Genomic DNA, 21017 nt, shown 5'->3' with positions numbered 1-21017 from the left:
GATAGCCAAAATGAAAATGTAAACATAATGTGGACATGATTTTGTGTGTACAATAAGTTGTTGTTAAGGTTTAACGCTTGAGTGACTAAAATGAAAGTGTTTTTTAATGGCAATTACAATTGCAATTATTTTTTGTGATAAAAATAAAAACGCACTAAAAATTGAGTGACTAATTAGGTAGTTTACCCTAATTTTTAAATAGATTAGTATTATCTGAACTCTATTTTTAAAATTAATTAATTTAAGTTTTAAAATTTTAAAGAGTATTTACGAAGGTCAAAATTTCGTACTTATAGATAAATAAAATACTAGACCTGTCCTAATTTAAATAAATAGTGTGAAAAGAATTATAAAAAGAAAAAAAAGGAAAGGAAAACTCTATTTTAATTTATATAAATACTGGACCTGTTTTAGTTGGCTTTTTATGCTTTTTTGCTTTTCTCTTTCATAAGACTTGTAAAGAAAATTAATAATCAACAGTACACATATCTTCATTAGATGATTGTTGTTAGGTGCAAATTTACTGTTGTTGTTTTGTGTGTATAGTGGGGTAGAATTAATCCAACAGAAAGCACATGATAATTAATTACCTATATGCTTCAAAATTATGAATTTAATACTTTTAAATTAATCAAATTTAACGTATTTTTTAAATTCATCATTTTTATTTTTATACCTTATGATTTTTGAATTATTATTCCTAATAGAATTTTTTTAAATTTAATTACTAGTCTATATGTACAATTGTAAATTTAATTTGTATTCTCCAATTAAATTATTCTAAGTCTCTATACTTTTTAAAATTTAAAATTTCAATTTTGATGCAATTGATACTTGTTAATATATCAACTAAATTTTAGTGAGTAATATGTAAAAATAATAAACTAACATGACACTAAATATATGATAATAAATTAGGCACATCAGATTTTGAAAGTAGAAAATTTTAATATACTTAACCGTTATCGTTTAGTGAGGACTAAAATTTTAAAATTTAAAATTTAAAGTATAGATATTTAATCCACAACTTTCGAAAGTACAAAGACTAATAGGAAAATTTAACCTAACATTTCTAAAATAATAAATAATAATTTCAATGTAGGCTAATTTTAAAACCTTCATTTAATTATTAGGCGCATTCGGGTAATTAAAATGTGCTTGAACAGTAAGACTAAAAGCATAGTCCATATTTCCAATATGCTTTTGTGTGTATCTATTGTTTTTCATGATAGAGATATAAACCAAGACCAAATCGAGCACAGGCCCTGCAGAATGCTATTTCCTCTGCTGCGCCAACTGGATCTTCTATGTCAGTGTCGCTAAGTGATACTGTCCCTGTTGACTCCCTATGTGCCTTCAAAACCACAGTAAACATAACACATATATAACAATACCATCACAATACACATAAATAACAATATTATTAGTAGAACTACCGTAGAGACTTCCGTACTAGAAATCAGATTGCATTTTATCTTTTTTACTACGCTAAATCAAAGAGCAAACTATTAAAAACTGATGTAGTTGACGGAATAGCAAGACAATTCCACATGACATGCCACATTATTCCTCACGATGACATACAGGGACAAATTTTTAACAGAAAAAATAGATAAAATTTTTAACAAATTTGATTTAACATACATGAACTAATTTACTATTTTTCTTGTAGAGGAAGCAAAATACAATCTTATTCCCAGTACAAGAGCTTCCATAGTATTTTTACCCAATACTATCACAGAAGCAAGCAAAAAAAATATGAACATGGAAAATTGGTGCCGGCCACTGGCTACATTCATTTTTCCCTAAATGTTCCACGTATTTGGAGGATCAAACCCCCATATCCAATGTTAGTTGGATATGTATATATCCCGCACATAATTCAAGGAAAATGGAGTGTGAGAATCTAGTTAATTCCACACCAGTTCTGGCCAGTGCACCTTGTTCCGGTAGTAAACCAAAACATTTCTACATTCTTTTCTGCACCAGTGAAAATATTGGCATATATCGATCACATTGGCTCATTCCACCCAATTCTAGTCATATCAGCCGGAACATTGTGCACCACTGGTGCACAAATAAGAAAAAAAATGTAAAATTACATATATAAGACAACCTTCTTGTTTAATGTATGAGATCTTTTCTTTTTCCATGGATTTGTCAAATGATGAATTTTTAGCTGTGAACTTTATTGGAGTATTTTATACAATTGATAAATATTCTATATGTGAAATTTATTTAATTTTTAGTCAATTGATACTTGTAAATGTTTCTAAAAGCATATATGAAATATTTTTCAAAAATATTGATAAATCCAAAACAGTATACCAAAACAGTCCAATACCGGTATGCATCAGTTCCAGTTGAAAAACAATACGTCCATCGGCACGGTATTGAATACCTTGGTCAGAACATAATTGATAACTACAATGAACATAATTTGGGTTTACTAAGTTCTGAACATCAAAATAGTGAAACAGGATTTTGACTGGGCTAGCAAAGCATGGTATTTTGGTAGCTGTTGCAAAAAATTTGAGAGTGAGACATTAACTAAACAGGATTTAATGACATAACAGGGGGTTTGAATTCTCTTCAGTTTTTCTAAACTTGGATTACCGAATCACAGTAAATGTATGATAAAGGATTCTTCTAGTTCGAAAACACTTCTCCACTGTTATAGCCAGAATTTCTGAACAATCCACACTAATCAAATGCCTCGGGATCCTTCATGAGGTCAGTTAAAAATACTATGGCAGAATCTTCCAAAAAAAAACACTATGGTAGTTTCATTAAAAGCAGCAGCTACTTAAAAAGAAGTGCCTTTATAGTTTTATTAACATTTAGCTTTCAACCTAGGATAAAATGGGATTTTGACCCTATATTGTGATATTGTACCTTATAACAACAAATATTTGGAGGGAAGCTATTATTCAAGGACCACCTTGATATACTGAATTTGAGGCCTGCCAAAGTGAATAGTGGTGTAGGATTTCTGATATGATTCCATGGATATGATACTTTGGCTTCTTTTCCTTGGTGGTAACTTCTAGAAATCACCTAGGACTAAAGCTTAAGAAGCTTACTTGTCAAATGTGACAACAAAGACATAGTTATTACCAATTCAAGCAACGCCAAGGCTAACTTTTATTGAAGCTTAAGAAAAGATTCCGAAATTTTGGCTGATGTCGTTGCAACCCTACTAAAAACCAGCATCTAGTTTCATATGACAGAACTATCATGTGCTCCTAGAAAAGGAAAGGGTCACTAGTAGTGTTCTATGCTATAAATGATTTTGATTTTCCTCATCAATGATAGTAGGTTTGAGATCTTAATACCTAGTGAATATTGAGATAAAAAAAAAATTTCTTGAGCATCATTCCAAAGAAGATCATATAAATTATAAAGAAGATAAAATGATAAAAAGAGGAAATGGAAAGAAACAAGAAACTAAAACAGTTTCTATAAAATTAATTAAGTAAATATTTTATAGGTTTAAAATTATTTATAAGTTCAAAAAATTCAAAACATAATATTAATTATTTCTTATTTTGTATTTATTTATTAAAACATACATCAAGAGAATGACAAATTTTAATTTACACATCATATGGCATCTGTCATTTCATGGCCATTTTCTAATAGGGATTTAGTTGACATAAAGCATGCTATAAAGTTTGAGACCAGTGGTGCTTAATTGAACTACAATTATATTTAGAATTTTACAGTTACATCACAGTTCAGTATCTGAAGTTCCACCTCCCCCAAAATACTTTAAACTTTTGCTTTCAAGCCAAGTTAATTGATTTTCAATTGGGAGTTGAGTATTTTCCGAGACATTCTACTTCAGATAGTGTGATTGTATGACGTAATCAAAATGCGTGGTGTAATCAACCCTTTGTGCGATTAAGGAATTCTACACATGATGCTTATGGTTTCTTCTGTTCTTGGTTGTGCAATGCAATCAAGGAACCAAAGGAATGAAGCTTAGGGATCATTCCTTTTTTATTCCCCTTTTGCTTTATACAAATTAAGCTATTTATTTGAGAATGAAAGATTATTGTTTTCAGTTTTCCCAAAAGCTAGTCCCGTTAGCTGTCATGGATCAGTCTCACTAAGCCTCGATATACAAATATATATATATCTATGAGAATCCCCTACAAGCCTCACAGTCCCTATCAGGCTATTGGATCATTCATATGAATGATATACTCAGCATCATCTCATCTAACAATAAATCTGAAAACATGGAACAAACATTGAATAGAAAACCTTAATGATTGTAGGCAACTCAGTCAAGATAGCTCCTTCCTATGAAATATATTATTTTTAGTTTATATTTCCCAATGAACTTAAAGGTGAGGCCAAATGTTCCTAGAAAAATGGGGACAGAAAGGAAGTAGAATGTAATATTGTTAGGTGTTTATAGTAAGGATGATGTTTTTATCATATAATTATAGGATAAAGAAGTAAAAGTGAGGAGAAGAAAGCATACTTCTCCATCAGATCCTCGAATAGTGAGTCGATATACAACAGTGATAGTTCCATTCTCAGAGAATATAACATCACGTACTTCTCCACACCATCCTGTGAGAAATATTGAATCAGGTTTGCAATTCAAGGAGGATATACAAAAGGAAATCAAAGGAAAAAGGCAAACCAGGGGCGTAGAAGCTCAACATGCGATTGGCATGGTACCTGAGGCAATCAAACAAGACCAGGTCAGATCAGATCGACTGATTTATCAGTAATAAGATTCCGAAATTCAAACATAAAAATTTAGCGGCGGTACCAAGGGAGAAAAGTGGAAGAAGAATCAGAAGGAGGCTTGACGATGTTATCAGGAATTCGCTTGTTGAGATCGCGAAGGATTTCAACTAGAGGACGAGTGATGTACGAAGAGTTTGATGCCGAAAACGACTTGTTGAGTGGCACAACGTAGTTTGAATTAGGGACTCCCTTTTTAGCATCGCTGCTACCATTATTGCTGCTTCTGCTGTTGCAATGGACAAGGCCGATGAATCGCGATCTCTCCCAGCTCTCGCCCCCGATTACCAACCGCCGCCCGTTCCTATTGTTACTATCCAACACTAGCTGTGGAGACCATTGTGAGAGGAAGACGCCACCGCCGATTCGCAATTGTATTGCCATTTTTTCCAATGGATTTCCAAGCTCGTTTGGTCAAATCCTTACTGCCCTATATTTTCTTTTTTTATTCCCTTTGCTTACTTGTTCTACTTAGAAATGGCAACTGGGTGGGTGGGCTGGGCGGGGCGGGGCGGGTTTTGCCCCGTCATCCCCTATATCTCAACCTAATCCAGTTTTGGTATAATTCCAAATTAATAGGGTTAATGTGCAAATTAGCCCTTATACTTTGGATAGTAATTGAATTTTGCCACCATATTTTTATTAGTATTTGTTAAAAGGTAAATTTATCACTTTCCTTTTAATTTAATTTTGCCATTTCACTTTTATTTGATTGAATTTTGAAACTAAAGAATTTTACTATTCAATTTTAAATTAAATTAAATTAAGTTAAATTTAATATAAATAATTTATTTAAATAATTAAAATAAATAATTAACATGATTTTAAATATAAATAAAATGTTATTTATAAAACTAAAATAAAGTATTTCTAAAAAATTCAAGTCTTGTTCATTAAATAAAAATTCCAAGTTAATTTATAAATTTTAATAATTTTATGAATTAACTTAATGTTGACCATTAAAATATGAAATAATATTTTTTCATTATTTTTAATTTCATTAAATTTTGTTTTCAAATAAAAGTTTGTGGAAAAATTTATTAAAATTCAAAATTTAGTAATTAATTTTTTTAGTAAAGAAAAACAAATATAAAAGCTAACTACACAAGAGTTCTTTGAGCAAGACTATTATATGCTTGAACAATAGAAGTGCCAACACCTCCCTCAGAATCACCTCAAATATCTTCAGGCCATTGTTTGTATCAAAGGTCATCTTGGCTAGACAGTCAATAACTTTATTACGGTCTTCAGGAAAATGTTGTATGATCCAAAGTTCTACATTCACTAGAAGAATATGGATATGTCTAATAAGAACAGAATTTGAACTCGTCAAGGAAGAATCCTGAATGATCTTGACCGCTTCCAAGTTATCTGTTTGAATCATCACACCCACATATTACCTATCATGAATGAGGGCCAATCCATCAAGAATACCCACAATTTAGCATCAAGAACTAAGTAGTTGTCCAAATGTCTGTTGTACCTCATAATCCACTCCATACTTTTGTTTCTTATGACTCTTCCTGGTGTAGCATTACCAAAAGGAATTTGAACCTCTCCATCAGTGCACAGGTTGATCTAATTTTTTGGAGCTTGAGTAGTTGAACTTGACTCCTACTATCTAGACAAGTCCTCTCTGTGAAAAGAAACAAATTGTTTGCCCAAATATACGATATTTTAACTATCTCACCTGTATTCCATAAGGCACCTTAAAAAAGAAAAAGGTTTCGATTCTTCCAAATTCGCCAGATTAGTAAGCCAAATAAACAAGACCGATTTACCTCATTGACTACTGATTTAGCAGGATTCTGCAAGTTAGACTTTAACCACTAAAGAAGGTCACCTGCAAAGAAACACCCATTAATTCCATCCAGAAGGACATGCGTCCAAATTTCTTTAGCTACTGGACAATCTCTGAGCACATGCAAAATGTCTTCAGAATGATGACCACATATACCACAAGAACTATCATGCCCTATACCCCGCTTAACATACTCTACATTAGTAACCATGCGTTGATTTAAGATGAGCAATATGAAAAGTTTGACTCTATGGGGTCCCTAAAATTTCCACGCCAACACATCCTTCATATTCCACGATATTTCTCGAATGTTCCAATACACACTTTTGAGAGAGAAAATACCATTCAAAGTACGAGCTCAAATAATCCTATTAGAACCTACAGATGGATAAGATGAGGGAATACCTACAATACGTCTAATTATATCTTTTGATAGCCAAAGACGAAAAAGATCCAAATTCCATGATCCCTCATCAGTGATCATATCACTAGGAAGACAGTCTAAATTAATATTAGCAAGGGTTGGAACTTAAAAATCAAAGGCCCCATATTCGAGATCCATAGGTCTCTCTAAAAACTAATATTGTTCCCATTTCCAACTGACCAAAGCAAACTTTCCCAAATTAGGGGCCATGCATTAGAAATGGCCTTTCAAAGAAAGGAACATCTCCTTCAAGAGATATTATCTGGTAAAGCCTCTTTCATACCATATTTGGACCGAAGAACTTGAACCCATAAGACATCCTGTTTGGAGGCTAAGTTATACCTTAACTTCATCATAATTGAGGTATTTTGGTTTCTCAAATGTCTAATGCCAAACCATTCACAAGAACGAGGTTGGCAAATAGACTCCTAATTAACTAAAGATATCTTCTGCCTACTATTAGATGACCCTAATGAATTGCCTGACGATACATTCAATCTCATCATATAACCCTTTAGGGATCATCATGGACTGCATGAAGTAATTAGGAAAAGATAGCAAAATTGATTGTGCTAAGGTAGCTCTACTAGCTAAAGATAATTTCCTAGCATCCCATCTGTTTAGTTTACTCTGAATCTTGTCAATAATAAAACTCAAGATACTATTCAAAATCCTTTCATGAAGAAGAGGTACCCCCAAATAGATGCCAATATTATGCACCCTCTGAAAACCAAGAATTTCGCTCAACTGCATACCAATAACATCATCCGTTCCTTTAGAAAAATAAATATTAGTCTTCCAAGCATTAACCCGGCGACTGGAATACCCACAAAACTTCTCTAGAATATCTTTGAAGGATCATAGTATGATAGAGATTTGCATGACAAAAAATGATAAGATCATCCGCAAAGAAAAGATAAGAAAGACTCAGACTAGATCTCGATAAATGAATAGGCCACTAAAGACCATTATCTATAGTATGATGAAAGCTATGACTGAGCCATTCCATGCAAAGAACAAATAGAATTGGAGAAAGCAGACATCTTTGCCAAATACCCCTCGTCGGCTTGAACTTTTGCATTGGAACACCATTCCATAACAACTGCATAGTAGAACTCGAAATAACAGATATTATAACACTTATAAGCATGTCAGGAATTCTTGCATCCTTAAAAGATGCCCTAATGAAATCCCAATGTACTTTGTCATAAGCTTTTTCCAAGTCAATTTTGACAGCCATTCACTTTCTATTTTTGTGCTTACTCATCATCGAATGAATGACCTCCTGTGCAATTAGTATGTTGTTAGTAATATTATATCCTGCAATGAAACTTGCATGTTCCTATCCTATGAGATTAGGAAACACCATTTTGAAATTATTAGCAATTACCTTTATTACCAATTTATATATCAAAGAACACAAACTAATAGGACGGATTTCCAACAACAGAAATATTTAGATTGAGAGAATTTTGTTCTTTGTTTCAAAAAAGTTTTTCTTGTGGGGCTTCGAGTTTTTCTTTAATTCTCTCCATCTTTTGTACTTTCTTTTATTATAGTGAAATCTCATTTTGCTCGTGGTTTTTTATTCTCTTGTGTAGAGTTTTTCCACACAAAATTTGTGTGTTCGATCATTTCAATTTTATTATATTTACTTGTTTGTTACATACATTGGTTAATTCCCTACATTTCCTAATAAATTATATTATAAGGAGTAATTTGGGCTTTATCTAAATTAACCAAATAATTTAATCACGATGATATTTTAAATAAAGTAAATAGAACAGTTGAAGCTATACTTATCATTTCCATTAATAAAAAGTAACGGACTACAACAATGCAATTGTGAAAAAATCTGTAGAAATGTCTACACAATCACACCTGAATAGGATCACAAAACTAAATCCAATTAAAGCAAACAAAATACTAATCAAAAGAGCAAACCTAATTCAAACCAAAACAATACCAACAAAAGGCTATAGAAAAGGTTATGCTTCTGCCACGCTTAAAACATGTTAGGTTCCAACAAAAGGCAGGAGAAAAGTTAGGGACAATAAAAATTCCTTAAACTTCACAACTTACAAATAATTCAACAAAGAGAATAACATAATCAATAAAGAAAAGTAGGGGGGATTTGGTGACCTAGTGGTGGTGGACGCAGGACGATGGTGAGTGTTTTGAGCTATTGAGTTACGGCGTCACTCGAAGGTGATAATGACCAGATGATGTTGAGTGAAGGTGAACTCGAAGGTGATGGTTAGGGTGTCACTACGTTGGGTTACGGTGGTGATTGATGGCTATCAACAGTAGGGGTTTTAGGATATTTTAAAGAATTTTCAATTTGAGGAGATGAGATTACTGATTAGGGATTTTAGATGATTTTCAATTTAGGGTTACTTCAATGTTTAAGTTTAGTTCAGATGGTGGTTGTCAGTGTTATTTTTTTGTTTTTAGGATGTTTAGGTTTTTTATTAAATTATTAAATTGTTTTTAATTTTTAGGATTTTTTTGGGTTTATAAAATATATTGGATTTGTTATAAAATAAAAATAGAGAGTAAAGAACAAAGAAAATGAAATAGCAAAAGAGAGAATGTATTTTATTGATCAATCGGAATGTTTACAATGCTTCTCCAAAGTCTCTATTTATAAGCATAAAAAGTATAAATGAAGTAGAGATCTACTTTTAATCACTATTATAATTTAAAGTACATCAAAACTTATCTTGATCTTGATGGACATCCACTTAATAAAATATTTATAACACTCCCCCTTGGACGTCCATTTATAGATAATATGTCTCATTAAAACTTAACTAAGATAAAAAAAAAACCTGTGGGAAAAAATCCTAGTGAAGGAAAAAGAGTACACATATCTATAATACGCATAATATGTTGTATAACGCCCAAAAAATTTAATCTTTTGTTTTTGCGTATGTGTGGCACAAATATCTGCCTACTTCAGTGGTTAAGTGTTCTAGGTGTGTGTAGGAAGTCCCAAGTTCAAGCCATGGCTTGTGTAAATTTTGATATTTGTATGAATTAAGCCCTATCTCTGGTCAGCAGGCTTTTAGTTAAAAGTTTGCAAGTAATTAACAGAATGGGCCTGCTGGTCTGGTGATTAAGTGGAGTGTTAATTTGTTAAAGGTCCTATGTTTGAATCCTTGCATGAGTGAGGGAGTAATTCTTTTTGTATAGGGCGTATGGCGTGGTTGAATTTGACTGGGATTGAAAGTCTATGAAGTTGTGTGATAGTGAGGAGTTGGGGAAAATCTGATAGGATTTGATTTTTGTTTTTCCAAAACTACTTCCCATCTCAAATTTTCTTTCTCTCACTGTTGTTTTCCTCCTTCATCCCCCACCATTGCTGCTGAAATCTATTCCCACTCAACTGTTCTCTTTTCGTTTTCTTTTTCCATCCGTTTCCGTTGTTTAAACATGTGACTTCGTTGTTCGGTAAGTATCAATTTTGCCTTTTTCTTTTTGGTTTCGTGTATAGTCTCTTAAAGAAGGTTGTTGTGGTTCTTTTTGATTAGGTGAAGGGCAACGATTGATCGGTGCTGCTGTAGAGAATTAAGAGTTGCGATTTCGGTTGTTGACGGTAAGGGTTTCGTTAGATTACCGATGATAAATTTCGATAGACTTTTGATTGAATGACAAAACAAATGTTTAATTGAGTATTACATTGGTCGATTTTTAGGTTCTGGAGGCTTAGGAGAGCTTACGCGTCGAAAACGATACAGGTGTGTACCCGAAAATGTAGAAAATAAGGTTTCAGCAAAAGTTGCAAACCCCACTATCAACTCCACAATGGCGTGTGGTCGCCCGTGTGGTAGGTTGTGTATCATAACACGGGCATATGATCGATGAGGCCACGCGCGCATAAGACACGACCGTGTGATGGCCAGGTAGGTCGTATGCGACACACGAGCTATACTAATTTGGGTTGCGTGGGCCTACAAGGGTAGTCCACACTGGCATGTGAAATTCTAGGTCAGGCCATGTGATCCACACGGCCAAGGCCAAATTAGGCCATGTGGGCCCACACGGGCAGGCCACATAGGCGTGTGAGCCCATTTAACTGAAATGTGTTCTAAAGTCGCACGGGTCGCCCAAGTCAACTATGAACCTATTGTAGGGTCGGTAAGTACTACTTAGACCCTAAATACGTAAATTGTATGTATGATGATTATAAGCCTAAATACTAAACTGTATGTGCAATACCTCTACCCGTATTCATTGCCAGAATAGGGTACGAGGTATTACCGGAGTTTACAAATTTTTTTTTTTTAGGAAAAACTCAATATAATCCCTTTATAGATATCTAACCTTCCCTGCAATATTATATCGAGACCAATCCAAATCAACCAATCCAATTCAACATATTTTCAAGATAAATTCATGTATATTTATAAAATAACGTCATCACATACCCAAAACCAGGTTTGTTAACCATACCAATGGCTAACTCTACATTCATTTCACAGAATCATTTACTTTATTAGCTTATACATGCCATTGATTTCCAAAATAAAGTTTCTTTATATACCAAAGTCCTGAGGTTGATAGTGTGATGTGTCTCCGACCAAATCCGACCTCCGAGCTCTTAACACTACAAAATAGGGAAAAAGGAAACGGGGTAAGCACTTTGTGCTTAATAAGCTCATGTAACAAGAATTATACTTACCTAATATTTTCAATACAATATAATAAACATTCCTATATCCATTCAATGCATTATTACCCTAATATGCACAAACTCAACATTCAAGTTAGTACAATAATTTTCATGTATCAATAATATATACTATGATTGATGAGCTAATCAATACCATGATTTCCATTTCCTTGTTATTTTTCCATATTTATCCCGTTGAATTTCTTGGAATTTTCGATGGATTTTCAGAGATACACTTTTAGTGTACATTTCTGGGTCCGTCAATTTATATTCATGTGCTACATATCCATTTCAGAGAGCACACTCATGAACCTCAACCTTGCAACGGATTACCATCCAAAGCTAAATCCCTGCGACAATTACTCTAATGAGCTTGGATCTGAATTACCAGTCAAAGCTAAATTGCACCCTAGTTCAGATTACCCGTCCAGGCTAAATCCATTTTACCCGTCCGGGCTAAATCCATTTTACATATATCAGGATAGGATCACCCGTCCGGGCTAGATCCTTTTTACCGTCAATTCCTTTTCAGAGATCCATCGAATTTTCCTTTCATTCAACCGGGATTTCTTCTCTGTTTATCAAATATATCAATGTTTCATAAATTTTTATACAATGAACATTCAAATCATATTCACATAAATAACATACAATCTCAAGCATTTAAGAATATAATTCAAGTTACATGAACTTACCTTGATACTTGTTTGTAAACAAAAAAAATCTACTAATCCCGAACTTTTTCCTTTCCTCGATCTAGCTTCGTATTTGAATCTTCTGGATCTAAATAAATAAATTTAATTATCAATTTAATACATTTCATGTTCATATGCAACATTCTCTATAATTCAACTATTATTTATAGTTCATTCAAAGCTGTCTACTTGAGTCATAGTCACTAAATTATTTTTATCTTGAGATACAGAACTCCAAATTAGAATCCGATAATTTTCCCTGAAACTAGACTCACATATCTTCTTACCATAAAATTTTCAGAATTTTTGGTTTAGCCAATCAGTACAGTTTATTCTTTAAAATCACCCCTGTTCTGCTGTAGACAGTTCTGACCCTTCTTCACTAAAAATTAATTATCTCTTCATAAAGAATTCAAATTATGTTATTGTTTGTTTTTATTAAAAATAGACTCATTAAGGATTCTATACATATAAATTTAATCCCCTAATTGTTTTTCTTCAATTTTTTATGATTTTTCAAAGTCAGAACAGGGGAACTCGAATTCATTCTGACCTTATCTCACAAAATTCATTATATCTCAAATTTTAAAAATTCATTGCTTACACTATTTCTTCTATGAGAAATTAGACTCAATAAGCTTTAATTCCATATTTTTTTCATCTTCTAATTCGATTTCTAAAATTTATGGTGATTTTTCAAAGTTAGTCTACTGCTGCTGTCCAAACTGTTTTTGTGCAAGCTGTTTATTACCATTTTTCCCCTAAGCTTTTAATAAATGATAATTTCGTCCCTACTCAATTAGCCTCTCAATTGAACTTATTTTTCTCAATTAATATTTTATTCTATCACCTTAAACTAGTTTACAACCTTTAGGAATCATAATTTCAGCAATAGACTTTAATTCCAAGCATTTTCACAATTAGGTCCTAAAAATCAATTTCTATTGAAATTACCTAATAAAATCATCTCATAAACAAATTAAAGCTTTAATTTAATTCTATTTCATGATAAAATTACAGCACTCAACCATGGAGACTTTCAATTTCATCCATGAAATCAAAAACTAATGAATTTAATAGTAGGACCTAGTTGTAAAAGTCTTAGAAACACAAAATTACAAGAAAAAGCCAAGGATTAACTCACTTGGTGCAAAATTATGAAATACCAGCTTAGAGAACCCTCCTATGGCGTTTTTAGCTGCTGGAATTGAAGAGAAATGAAGAGAAATCTAGATATTTCCTATTTAGTCCTAGCTTTATTTAGTTAATTTTGCAATATTTCAATTTTACCCTTAATTTATCAAATTTCCTGCTGATTTCATACCCTTGCCGTCCAGCCCAAATAACTTTTGGGTGTAATTTCCTTTTAAATCCTTTCTCATTAGACTCTTAAGCTATTTAATCATTCTAGAAACTTTTACACCTATTACAATTTAGTCCTTTTCATTTAATTGACTACCCAAACATTAAAATTTCCTAACTAAATTTTAATACCACACTAATAACATTTCAGAAATATTTATAAAATTATTTTTGACTTGGTTTTACAAGATAGAGGTACCGATATCTTATTTTTACCCAATTTCTTCAATAATTTCTTTTTCTAACTAACCACTAAATCGGTAAAATTTTTCTATTAATATTTTCATACGATTTTCCTATTATATCAATTTTCATGCAAAAATATTGAAATAAATTTCTCTTTAAATCGGATTTGTGATTATGAAACCACTGTTCCGATAACCTTGAATTTAGGCCATTACAGTATGTATAACTGGAATTCGTGTATTAGCATGTCATAGATTGTATGTTGCATTGCATTAGGTTGGGATGTTGATATTTGGAGCAAGTGTACTGAAAGGCTCTTAAGCCTATTATCTGGCAGCTCAGTTGCAAATTACTGATTATGTGCCGCACTCGATACTACTTGGAGTGTAGGGATGGGGGGGTGTTTTAAACTCTACATGGAGTGTAGGGATGGACGGAGATGGTATAGAGAGGCTGGTTGGGTAGGACTTTGTTTACAGATTGATGCATATCCGATAATTGTTGTTTGATTGTATGTATATTTTCTGTGGGGATTACACACTGAGTTTACGTAAACTTATCCATTTCTATTTTATTTATACAGGTAATCCCCAGACTTAGACAGTTCGGTACAGCGGGAGACTCAGCGGTAACCACAAGTTTATTGAATGGTTCTTACCTCTTTGATGATTTTAATTCCTATTTGTTTTTTGGGGTATTTTTAATGTAATTTGGGACTTTTTGGACTATTTACCATTATTTTGGGATTTTCATTGTTTTTCAATGATTTTTCAAAGTCAGAACAGGGGAACTCGAATTCATTCTGACCTTATCTCACAAAATTCATTATATCTCAAATTTTAAAATTCATTGCTTACACTATTTCTTCTATGAGAAATTAGACTCAATAAGCTTTAATTCCATATTTTTTCATCTTCTAATTCGATTTCTAAAATTTATGGTGATTTTTCAAAGTTAGTCTACTGCTGCTGTCCAAACTGTTTTTGTGCAAGCTGTTTATTACCATTTTCCCTAAGCTTTTAATAAATGATAATTTCGTCCCTACTCAATTAGCCTCTCAATTGAACTTATTTTTCTCAATTAATATTTTATTCTATCACCTTAAACTAGTTTACAACCTTTAGGAATCATAATTTCAGCAATAGACTTTAATTCCAAGCATTTTCACAATTAGGTCCTAAAAATCAATTTCTATTGAAATTACCTAATAAAATCATCTCATAAACAAATTAAAGCTTTAATTTAATTCTATTTCATGATAAAATTACAGCACTCAACCATGGAGACTTTCAATTTCATCCATGAAATCAAAAACTAATGAATTTAATAGTAGGACCTAGTTGTAAAAGTCTTAGAAACACAAAAATTACAAGAAAAAGCCAAGGATTAACTCACTTGGTGCAAAAATTATGAAATACCAGCTTAGAGAACCCTCCTATGGCGTTTTTAGCTGCTGGAATTGAAGAGAAATGAAGAGAAATCTAGATATTTCCTATTTAGTCCTAGCTTTATTTAGTTAATTTTGCAATATTTCAATTTTACCCTTAATTTATCAAATTTCCTGCTGATTTCATACCCTTGCCGTCCAGCCCAAATAACTTTTGGGTGTAATTTCCTTTTAAATCCTTTCTCATTAGACTCTTAAGCTATTTAATCATTCTAGAAACTTTTACACCTATTACAATTTAGTCCTTTTCATTTAATTGACTACCCAAACATTAAAATTTCCTAACGAAATTTTAATACCACACTAATAACATTTCAGAAATATTTATAAAATTATTTTTGACTTGGTTTTACAAGATAGAGGTACCGATATCTTATTTTTACCCAATTTCTTCAATAATTTCTTTTTCTAACTAACCACTAAATCGGTAAAATTTTTCTATTAATATTTTCATACGATTTTCCTATTATATCAATTTTCATGCAAAAATATTGAAATAAATTTCTCTTTAAATCGGATTTGTGATTATGAAACCACTGTTCCGATAACCTTGAATTTAGGCCATTACAGTATGTATAACTGGAATTCGTGTATTAGCATGTCATAGATTGTATGTTGCATTGCATTAGGTTGGGATGTTGATATTTGGAGCAAGTGTACTGAAAGGCTCTTAAGCCTATTATCTGGCACTCAGTTGCAAATTACTGATTATGTGCCTGTTCGATACTACTTGGAGTGTAGGGATGGGGGTGTTTAAACTCTACATGGAGTGTAGGGATGGACGGAGATGGTATAGAGAGGTGGTTGGGTAGGACTTTGTTTACGATTGATGCATATCCGATAATTGTTGTTTGATTGTATGTATATTTTCGTGGGGATTACACTTGAGTTTACGTAAACTTATCCATTTCTATTTTATTTATACAGGTAATCCCCAGACTTAGACAGCTTAGACAATGGGAGACTCGGCAGAACCACAAGTTTATTGAATGGTTCTTACCTCTTTGATGATTTTAATTCCTATTTGTTTTTTGGGGTATTTTTAATGTAATTTGGGACTTTTTGGACTATTTACCATTATTTTGGGATTTTTCATTGTTTTTCACGAATTGTTGAATTGCATCATAACTCGATTTTATTAAACGTGACGTTTTTTTCCTAAAAGCAAGCGATTTCCTGTAAACATCACGATTTGAAAGCTTCCGCTACAAAATAGGTTTTGAACGAACTAAATTAATGAGAAAACGATTTTGAATTTGGCGAGAGATAAATAAAAGATAATAAACGAGAACGGTTTTGACTTGGTAATTCGATTTCAAAATTCCATTCCATATGACGTCACCAGATTCGGCCATAACGTCTAGGCCAGATTTGGAGTGTTACATGCTGCCTCATTAAAAACTTTCTTAAGAAAACCCAATGGAAAAAACCCCAATTAAGGGAAAAAGTGTACAACACGTATTTACTCCTTATAAAAAAATCACATAATATCTCATATTCTATGTATTCAATCTTGATTATTAGCTTTTTAAATGACTATTTGAATGTATTTGTTAAACATTTATATCACCATTCTTTTGAAAATCATGAGTGAGAGAAAATTTGGGGGAAATATATTTTAATTTCTTCAAGAGTTTCAACAATAGTCATAACAAACTTTAATCATGATCCCTCTATAAAAATACAAATAGGTATTTTGGATCATTTTATAATCCTCTTTCAACTACTATTGGCTAAGTCAAATTTACCACATATGTTCAATTATTTCAATTCATATAAATGAACAATTCCAATAATTTCAATATGCTTCTGGCATTCTAAATCCTTCAAGGATTTTAATATAAACTTTATTATATAGTGATTTGTAAAGGTTGTAACAATAACTATTAGACACAAGTTAAATTTTTTATGAATTGTCAGTTTAATAATATATCTAAAGGTTATTGCATCCACCACAAAAGAATATTATATCTTTTCATAATCACTGTCAAGGTTTAGCGAAAAATTTCATATTTTTATTCCGCTTTTACAAAACTACTTCATTTGTACCCTCATTGGCTTTATACCTTTAGATAATTGGACTACTAGTCCAAAAACTCCACAAGCTTAATTATACTTGAGTTAGGTCTTTCTATTTTGACCAATTTATTCCATATCTATATTTCTCAATAGATTTATTCAAGATCTTCCTTTTATTTAATTATTTAAACAATAATATTGCATGCAAAACCATTGTCGATCACTTTTATTATCAATTCCACATTTTCTCGATTTGACATAACATATCGAGATTTATTTATTTTTACTATTTTAATCTTCAGTTTCAGGTATCTAAATCTCTTATGGCGTTTTAGTTATATCTTGAGTCTCTTCTGGAGCACCCCGCCTCCACTATATAACCATTTAGAAGAATTTTCATCTTTGGAATCGATCAATTTATTATTTATTCTAACTAATTGTCCTACTGGGATTTTGATTCAAAATATTAGATGGTATATAGCACTTGATTATTCTCATTAAGTTTGTGAATACATCTGATAGTTAACTTGTAATAAAGTGAGGTATCTTTTTTGAACTTCTGGTTCAAATTACTCTCTTTAAAGATCCAGATAATGATAACTCATTACAAGTAGTGATTTCATTTAGCTATTATTTCTCTTCCCCTAATATCAGGAAAACTATCAAATCAAAATAGTAATTACAAATCATGTCATAATTGAATCTCTAATATATTTAAAACATATAATAATACAAGAAGACTTGTAATTAATATATATTCCCAACTTTCTTTGAGGATTCACTTATCTTTGTGCTTTGTGGTGAAGCAATTGGAATATATACACATATACGGAAATTCAAAGATGAGAAATATTTAGCTCTTGACTAAAAGTCAATTGTAATTGGGAGTATTTATAACTTATTGGTTTAATGCGTACAACACGTAAATCAACATAACCTTATGTTGAACTAGGAAGTTTAGTTCTCATAAGTAATAGTTTAAACATTAACCAGAGGCGTTCAATCAATAATTTTTCTAAACTATTATGCGGATAAATAACAAACTTTTACAAAAGTTTTTCAAACTCAATTAATAAAAAATTGAGATATAAGCTTATCAGCTTTAGCAATATAAATTGTCTTAATTGTATAATCTAAAATTAATTATTTAAACAAGCAATCTTGCAAACTACGGGTTACAAGTTGATGACACATACGTGATTATTTTGTAGATGCATCTACCAAAATCATAAAATATCAAAACCATCCACATGGTGGATGAATGAGCCCATATTCATTTCAGATATATAAGACATTAAACCTCAACTTTAACTAGTGAGTTTTTAATAATCAATTTTCATTGAGAACAATCAACAAATGAGAATTCTTTAAATTAAAGAATCTTCTGGTTCTTTAATAATTTTCCATATGAATTCTCAATTAATTTTCACATCATATATGATCCAGAATGATCTTACTGGTCACGTCAAGTAGTAAATGCATTTGTATCAGTAAACTTCTAATTTACTTTAACATTCATTTCAATTGTACTAATAATATCCATATAAATTGTGACAAATTGATAATTTTACTGTAATTCCTTTTACTCTGTATCCACATATAAGTACTACTGTGACATTTACTACTGGAAATGTCTAAATCAATGTGAAGTTTATAATGCCACTAAGTCAACAAAATAAATATAATTTCCAAAAATTATATGTATTATTCGCTTCAAGTAATATGCCAAAACCTTTAAATATCCAAAGAAAAAATGATGACATAATGAGAATATTATATAATATTTTCCTTATTCATAATCTCAATTTGATATCCATTATAAATATCTTTTAAAACCAATGGATTAACCATCACAATATATTAATATATTAGCTCTTCTGAAGCTTTCGACTAATTTTGTACTACCAAATATTGGAATAGTATTGGTTTATATTTTCTTTTACGTTCACTTCAGGTAATGCAATAGATTTACTAGGTTGAACTCATAAACATCCCAAAAAATTTTTTATTTCATAATCACTATCGCAAACATGCGTGAATTTCAAATCAAAATCTATCTATATATGTTGTCATGATTAGTCTCCAATTATAATAAACATGATATAATAAATAAAAATCATAATAAAACATACCTGAAAATCTGAGTGGTTAAAGGCTCTAATGATTACCCATAGTGCGCAAGCCTCAATTGAAGACTAAAATTGCAATAGCTCTAGAAGGCAATCAACAATAACTTGAGCATCAGATTTGGAGTGACTATATTATAAAATAAAAGAGAATCGTGCTGATAATGTGTTATAAAATAAAAAAATAGAGAGTAAAAAACAAAGAAAATGTGAGAGCAAAAGAGAGAGCGTATTTTATTAATCAATCGAAATGTTTACAATACTTCTCCAAAGTCTCTATTTATAGGCATAAGAAATATAAATGAAGTAGAGATCTACTTCTAATCACTATTAGAATTTAAAGTACATCAAAATTTATCTTGATATTGATGGACATCCACTTAATAGAATGCTCATAACATGATTGGGTTTATATTAGGTAGGACTTAGGATTGTTGGGGTTGGCCGATGGTTGGGGTTGGGGGGTAGTGGGCAGTGGGCTAAGCTTAATACATATAATATATAATATTAATTATTAAGTTCAGTTAATTTGGTTAATTACTTGATTTTGAACTGAATTAATCGATAACCGAACTTTTAAAAAAGCGTTAGTCGTTCTCTGACCGAATTAGATCGATTAACCAAATTAGATCAATTCGGTCGATTAATTTGATTTTAATCGAAATTTGAACACCTCTATTTAGAGTGACTAATGTGATAGTTTACCTTATTTCTTTTAACGTTATATATTTTTTAAAGTAACATTATATTATATTTTAGACATAATGATTTTTTTGGCCCTCTAATTTTACAAAAATTATCATTTTAGCCCTCCATTTAAATTTTTACTTTTTTTATCCCTTGAACTTCCAATTTTTTCAAATCATCCCAAAATAGATGGAAAAGTTAACGTTTGTTAACTTTGATGACGTGGCATAGATGTGGATTGCCACTTGGCATGTTAGCATTTAATTAATTTTAAAATATTTTAAAATATTTTTGTACTTTTTATGTAATTTTAGTGATTTTAAATTTTTCAAAATAATTTTTATAATTTTTAAATATTAATTAAATGTTGACATATCATCCACGTGTATGTCACATCAATAAAGTAAAAAAATGTTAATTTTTCCATCATTTTGGGGTGATTTGGAAAAAAAAAACAAATTTAAATGCTATAAAGGACAAAAAATTATATAAAGGACCAAAATGATTTTTTTGTAAAGTTGGAGGGCTAAATAAGTCATTATGCCTATATTTTAAAAGGTTAAAATATGTCATAGGTCCCTTTAGTCTTCTCAAATTTGGAATTTAGTCGTTATACTTTTATTTCCAAGAATTTAGTCTTTTTTGTGAATTACAAAAGGAGGGCAAAACATTAACAGCAATGCAGCTAGCGTGACTCAAACCCAAGCCACACCTGGGGCTGTGAACACCGTAGCCATCAGACCAACACACAAGGTTCTTAACAAAATAATTTTAATAGTGTTCAACAGTTTGACTTGAATTTTAAAATATAAAAAAATAGATAAACTAAAT

General features: G+C 31.3%; 1 protein-coding gene and 1 long non-coding RNA gene across 2 annotated transcripts; both read right to left on the bottom strand.

The window, feature by feature from the left end:
* Positions 1-1107: 1107 nt before the first annotated feature.
* Positions 1108-5225, bottom strand: LOC108457478 (DNA repair RAD52-like protein 2, chloroplastic). Its single transcript, XM_017756563.2, has 4 exons — positions 4790-5225; positions 4658-4695; positions 4493-4584; positions 1108-1354 (listed from the first exon to the last, which is right to left on the bottom strand). Exons 1-4 carry the CDS (start codon positions 5146-5148, stop codon positions 1214-1216), a joined length of 630 nt encoding a protein of 209 aa, XP_017612052.1. The 5' UTR covers positions 5149-5225; the 3' UTR covers positions 1108-1213.
* Positions 5226-11371: 6146 nt separating this feature from the next.
* On the bottom strand, positions 11372-12549 carry LOC128280749 (uncharacterized). Its single transcript, XR_008270883.1, has 2 exons — positions 12360-12549; positions 11372-11598 (listed from the first exon to the last, which is right to left on the bottom strand). It is a non-coding gene; the product is annotated as an uncharacterized LOC128280749 (long non-coding RNA).
* Positions 12550-21017: the final 8468 nt, after the last annotated feature.

This window comes from Gossypium arboreum, chromosome 9 (genome assembly GCF_025698485.1).
Source record: "Gossypium arboreum isolate Shixiya-1 chromosome 9, ASM2569848v2, whole genome shotgun sequence".
Lineage (NCBI taxonomy): Eukaryota > Viridiplantae > Streptophyta > Magnoliopsida > Malvales > Malvaceae > Gossypium > Gossypium arboreum.
This window is presented reverse-complemented; position numbering and strand designations above follow the sequence as displayed.

Bases quoted from the DNA above. Each gene is read 5' to 3' on its own strand.
- LOC108457478 (XM_017756563.2), bottom strand. From the start codon at position 5,148: ATGGCAATACAATTGCGAATCGGCGGTGGCGTCTTCCTCTCACAATGG. The intron at 4,696-4,789 runs GTACCGCCGCTA...TGATTGCCTCAG, and splicing joins TCTTCCACTTTTCTCCCTTG to GTACCATGCCAATCGCATGT. The intron at 1,355-4,492 runs GTATGCTTTCTT...GTGGTTTTGAAG, and splicing joins TTCGAGGATCTGATGGAGAA to GCACATAGGGAGTCAACAGG.